General features: G+C 46.9%; 1 protein-coding gene across 1 annotated transcript; it reads left to right on the plus strand.

Moving 5' to 3' along the window:
- Positions 1–3743: 3743 nt before the first annotated feature.
- Positions 3744–6006, plus strand: GPR84 (G protein-coupled receptor 84). The gene is made up of 2 exons (XM_045829724.1): positions 3744–4099; positions 4594–6006. Exon 2 carries the CDS (start codon positions 4602–4604, stop codon positions 5808–5810), a length of 1209 nt encoding a protein of 402 aa, XP_045685680.1. The 5' UTR covers positions 3744–4099; positions 4594–4601; the 3' UTR covers positions 5811–6006.

The following is a 6006-nucleotide window of genomic DNA, read 5'->3' on the forward strand; positions in this document are numbered from 1 at the left end:
TTGGGCAAAGCTAGCAGAGGCTCCCCATTCCACTCACCCCCGCCTCCGGTCCAGCTCAAGTGTAAACTTGGCCCTGGGGAATCTCTGAGTCCAGGTCTCGGATTGCAGCCACGGCTGTTGAGAATTCACCACAACTCCACCAGGTGGCGCCAACAACATGAAAAAGGAGTCTTCCCCTAGCCTAAGACTCTCCGGTGGTGTGTCTCAGGAGTCTAACGAAATAGGTCTAGACCCAGTCTAAGACAAAGGAAAAAAAATCAAGGTTTTTGTGCATCTAATGGGAAACCCACGCCAGAAACAGGCAAGGCATGAAAACTAGTGGGGACAGGGACTGGGAATCAGAGCTCTACACTCTGCTTTGCCCCATATAAACAGTGTCCTTGGGTTAGTACTTCCCCTCTCTGGACCCTAGTTTCCCTATCTGCAAAATGAGCCCATTTGGGTCTCTTAAATAAATTTACTGAGACTTCATGTATCCAAGACCAAAAAACTGGGATTGTATTATTTACATAGATGCTAGAATACCTTCTCATCTTGTTCCCTAAGTGTTCTGTGAAATAAGACAGCACACCCTTCTCTCTTACATAATGGGGGGTGAGGGTGAGAGAGAGATCTTCTCTATCTGCAGAATTCGGTTCAACCACACACTCCCAAAATTAGCCAGTGACTCTCTTGACCCCCTCCCTCTAGCCCTTCTGGGTGGCAGAAAGGTCAAACAAAAAAGGCTAGACCGGAACCCAGAATCACCATGGGATCCTCCTGAGTTGCATCATCGCTCATTTCCCACTTTCTACCCTCTCAGTCTTACAGAAGAAAGGAAGAGGGAGGGTGATGGTTGTTAAAGAGGAAGGAGAGGGGAAATGGGGCCTCCTGGGTTTGAACTGTGAAGTCTAGGTTCAGAAATGAAACCCAACAAGGAGTTTGGGGTTTATTTGTTTTTGTGTTCAGGTCTTTCTAGCTAAAAAAAAAAAAGGGGGGTGGTGGCAGAGACTGGATATTCAGATTTCTGGCCCTATAGGAGAGTGAGTGGAGAAAAGCAGGGGCTTGGTCACATATGTGAAGAGATAGGGGCTAGAAGAAATTGAGGCTAGAGGTGCTAGGATACTAGCATGCCCCACGACCACCTCAAACCTAATCTAAAACTCAATTTCATGATTTACCCCTTCCCTAAAACTGTTGTGCTCCCCACATTCTCTATCTTGTTTTTTATTTTTTTATAAAAATTTTTAAGAGTTTATTTATTTAGTTTTAGAGAAAAGAGAAGGGAAGGAGAGAGAGGAAGAGAAACATTAATGTGTAGTTGTCTCTCACATGCCCCCTGCTGGGGACATGGCCTGCAACCTAGGCATGTGCCCTGACAGGGAATTGAACCTTGATCCTTTGGTTTGCAGGCCCACACTCAATCCACTGAGCTACATCAGCCAGGGCTCTATCTCACCTTTTAAAGCTCTCTTTTGCCCTGGCTGGTGTGGCCCAGTGGATTGAGTGCCAGCCTGCAAACTGAAAGGTTCCCTGTTCGATTCCCAGTCAGGGCACATGCCTGGGTTGCAGGCCAGGTCCCAGGGGCATGGGAGGCGTGAGGAAGGAACTGATGGATGTACCTCTCAGCATTGTAGTTTCTCTCCCTCTCTGTCTCCCTCCTTCCCCTTTCTCTAAAAATAAATAAATAAAACCTTTAAAATATAAAAAATTTCAAAAATAAATATTTATTTATTGACTCCAGAGAGAGAGAGAAACATCAATGTGAGAGAAACATCTATCAGTTGCCTCTCATATGTGCTCCAATCCAACCCACTACTTAGGGGTGTACCCTGACAGGGAATTAAACCTGCAACCTTTCAGTTTACTGTAACTTAGCTCCAACCAAGTGAGCCATAGTGACCAGGGCTCCCTACCTTATTAAAAGCACTACCATCCACCAGTAAAAATGGGATTCATCCTACTCTTCCCTCTTTCTAACCCTTCATCTGCAAAGTCACTACTAAGTCCTGTTTGACTTCTTAGCAACCTATAGATTCTGATTACTGTTCTCTATCCCCACAACCACTGCCCTAACCAGAAATGGCTACATAATTTGTGGGTCCAGTGCAAAATAAAAAACTAGGGCCCTTTGTTCAAAAAAGATCTCAAGCCCTGGCGGGTGTGGTTTAGTTGGTTGGAGCATCATCCTGTAAACCTGAAGGTCGTGGGTTGGATTCCAGGTCAGGGCACATACCTAGGTTGCAGGTTCACTCCCCTGTTGGGGCACATTCAGAAGGCAATGTTTCTCACATTGATGTTTCTCTCTTTCTGTCTCTCTTCCTCTGTCTGGAATCAATGAATATATGCTCAGGTTAGGATTTTTAAAAAAAAAGACCTCAAGATAGTGACTACAGAACAGTAAACCAAGTACTGGATCCTTGGCGCTATGCCATGACACGAATAGCATGCCCATGGGGCTGACCCTGACCCTGACTCAGGCCCTACTTCTCCCTTGTCTGAACTGGTTCCTCCTTACTGCTCTCTCTCACTTCTGGCCTGCGTGCTTTCACTCCCAACAGCTTTCTTAGTGTTAACCTCCCCCTTGTCTTCAAGATAAAACCCCAGCTTAACCTGATATACAAAGCCTTCCTTGATCTCAGCCTTGCTCACTTCTCCAGGATCTTCTCTGTTCTTCCTTACTTCACACTCTTTGTTCACCTCTTCCTAAACCGCTGTGAACTCTGTGCATCCTGTGCCCTTTGTCTAGAATGTCCTACTTATATTCCCCAAAATACTCCTGTTAATCATTCAAAATCTAGCACAGATATCTCTGTGGACCCTTTCTTGACCTCCTCCTTAACAGCTAGTTACTTTCCTCTAAGTTCCTGATATACTTTATAGCAAGAGTTGCCAACTTTTTCTTAAAGGGTCAAATAGTAAATATTTTAGGTTATGCTGGCCAAGAGGCAAAATTGAGAATATTATGTAGGTACTTATATAACCATTCCAATTATGACCATTTTAAAATGGAAAAAAACATTGTTGGCTCATGGCCCACACAAAAACAAATGACAAGCCAGCTTTGGCCCATAGGCCAAAGTTTGCTGACCCCTGCTTTAGAGAATCAATTAAACATTTATACACTTACACATCTGCCTCCTCCACTAGACTATGCACAAGCCCATTTACCAAAACTTCTTGTATCCCCAGTGTCTAGTTCAGAATCTGGTGAATAGTAGGCACTAATACACATTTTTTTTAGGTTTATTTATTTTCTTTTTTGAGAGAAGGGAAAGGAAGGAGAAAGAGAGGGAAAGAAACTTGAATGTGTGATTGCCTCTCCCATGCCCCCTACTGGGGACCAGGCCTGCAACCTAGGCATGTGCCCTGACTGGGAATCAAACCAGTGACCTTTCAGTTCCCAGGCCAGCACTCAATCCACTGAGCCACACTAGCCAGGGCTCAATATGCATTTATTGAGTGAATGGATGAGTGCTTGAACTGCGCCCTGTGGGGAGTGAAACCAGAATTCTGACTGTTTCATTTCCTACCTTACTTCATCTGGCTCCTTTTCTCAGATGTGCTAGGATATCACATGGGACCCTCTGACTTGAACCATCTCCATGTCCTGGACAGAGGGAAACTGTGCTCCCCCAAAACAGAACCAAAGCTCTGGGGTGCCTAGAGTTGCTCCTAGAACTTGGTCTTGTCCTTTGGCCCTTGCTGAGTGGCCTAGATATTCGGATGCTCTCTCTCCATGCCTCGATGATTCTCAACAGTGATCTTATAAGTGTTTTGCTATGCAAAGACAGGAAGAAAACAGAGCTTAGGTATCAGGAAGAAGAAAGGGAAAAATGAGATGGCTTTGGTATAAATAGAGAATTTCAACAGAGAAGTCCAGATTTCACTAACCAAAGCAGACTAACTAAAGCAGAACAAGTAGGACCGGAGGTGGGGAAAGAAGTGGCTGAGATTGAGTAACTGGGGAGTTTCTTATTCTTTCTGTCTAGCATAATAAGGGACATGAAAGCAGGGTACCCCCTGTTTGAAACCTGACTGCCCACTAGAAAGGACTGCCCTTTCAATGAGTTTGATTTCTTCTTCCACTGGAGGAAGAACTTAAGACTGGGAGATTCAGGTGAGTAATATGGTGGGTGTACTTTTCTTTCTCTGTCTCTTCATCTCACAGGTGGTAAAAACAGGGAAAAAAATGAGGTCAGCCTGTGTGTGTAGTGAAAAAGGGCAAAAATGACTATAGCAGCATCCTGGATACAGAAAGGGGACTCCTGGGTGGTCTTAGAGGGTAGGGAAAGAATTTTAAAACTTTGAGGGTACTGAGGTTACTGAGAGTACCTGGATGGGTGTTGAATGAGGCCTGGAGTTTGGAGTGGACAGAGATTACAAGATATTTAGGTAAGAATTTGGGGAAACCTTTGAGAATGGGAAAGGTCTAAGAGAGTCTAAGAAGAGAGTTAGAATTGGGAATCAGGGTAAAGAGGCTTGGGAACGGCTGGAAGCTCTTCTGAGCTCTCACAGCCGTTCAGGTACCCAGGGGCCCAGAAGTGTTTAAGAGATTTAAATTCAAAGTCAAGTTCTAACTCCCTCTTCCTCTTCCACCTGCCCCCACCTCAGCCTCCATCATGTGGAACGCCTCTGATGCCAACTTTTCCTGCTACCATAAGTCTGTGCTGGGCTATCGTTATGTGGCAGTTACCTGGGGGGTTGTGGTAGCTGTGACGGGCACTGTGGGCAATGTGCTCACGCTGCTGGCCTTGGTCGTCCAGCCCAAGCTCCGTACCCGCTTCAACCTGCTCATCGCCAACCTCACAGTAGCTGATCTGCTCTACTGCACTCTTCTCCAGCCCTTCTCTGTGGACACCTACCTCCACCTGCACTGGAGAACTGGCGCCACCTTCTGCAGAGTTTTTGGTCTCCTCCTCTTTGTGTCCAATTCCGTCTCCATCCTCACCCTCTGCCTCATTGCTGTGGGACGCTACCTCCTCATTGCCCACCCGAAGCTCTTTCCCCAAGTATTCAGTGCCAAGGGGATAGTGTTGGCACTGGTAGGCACCTGGGTGGTAGGTATGGCCAGCTTTGCTCCCCTCTGGCCCGTCTATATCTTGGTGCCCGTAGTCTGCACCTGCAGCTTTGACCGCATCCAAGGCCAACCCTACTCCACCATTCTCATGGGGATCTACTTTGTGCTTGGGCTCAGCAGTGTCAGCATCTTCTATTGCCTCATCCACCGCCAGGTGAAGCAATCAGCACGGGCACTGGATCAGTACAGGCTGCGCCAGGCAAGTGTCCTCTCCAGCCACGTGACTGGGACAGATGAAGCCATGCCCAGTCATTTCCAGGAGCTGGACAGTGGGATGGCATCAGGAAGTCCTAGTGAGGGGATTTCGTCTGAGCCAGTCAGTGCTGTCACCACCCAGACTCTGGAAGGAGACTCGCCAGAAGAGGGGCGCCAGATCAACAGCAAAGTAGCTAAGCAGATGACAGAGAAAAGCCTTCCACAGGCACCTGCTGATGCCAGGCCAACTAAAGGAACCCAAAAAATTCAGGACTCTCCATCAGAGTTTAGGAAGGTGACTTGGATGTGTTTTGTGGTGTTCCTTTGCTTTGCCCTGAGCTACATCCCTTTCTTGCTGCTCAATATCCTGGATGCCAGGGTCCAGGCTCCCCGGGTTGTCCACATGCTTGCTGCCAACCTCACCTGGCTCAATGGTTGCATCAACCCTGTGCTCTATGCAGCCATGAATCGCCAGTTCCGCCAAGCTTATGGCTCACTCCTAAAACGAGGGCCCCAGAGTTTCCGTAGGCTCCAGAGTTTCCACAGGTTCCATTAGAGCTGTGTTCCAGTCACCAGAATCTGGGACTTTTTCATCCAGCACTAGAGTGGCCAATTGGTATGGGAGTAAATGAAAGTAAGATGTGTAAGCATTTTCATAGACGACCTCCCCCTAAACCCCAAACCAGGCCTCTCCCTTGCTGAATGTCTCAGCCCTAGGCTCCTCAAGGTGTATTATTAATTATCAATAAAAG

Source organism: Phyllostomus hastatus, unplaced genomic scaffold, assembly GCF_019186645.2.
Source record: "Phyllostomus hastatus isolate PE091 unplaced genomic scaffold, TTU_PhHast_1.1 phas_scaffold_93, whole genome shotgun sequence".
Taxonomy (NCBI): Eukaryota; Metazoa; Chordata; class Mammalia; order Chiroptera; family Phyllostomidae; genus Phyllostomus; species Phyllostomus hastatus.

Excerpts from the sequence above, each read along its gene's own strand:
- GPR84 (XM_045829724.1), top strand. The coding sequence starts at position 4,602 with ATGTGGAACGCCTCTGATGCCAACTTTTCCTGCTACCATAAGTCTGTG.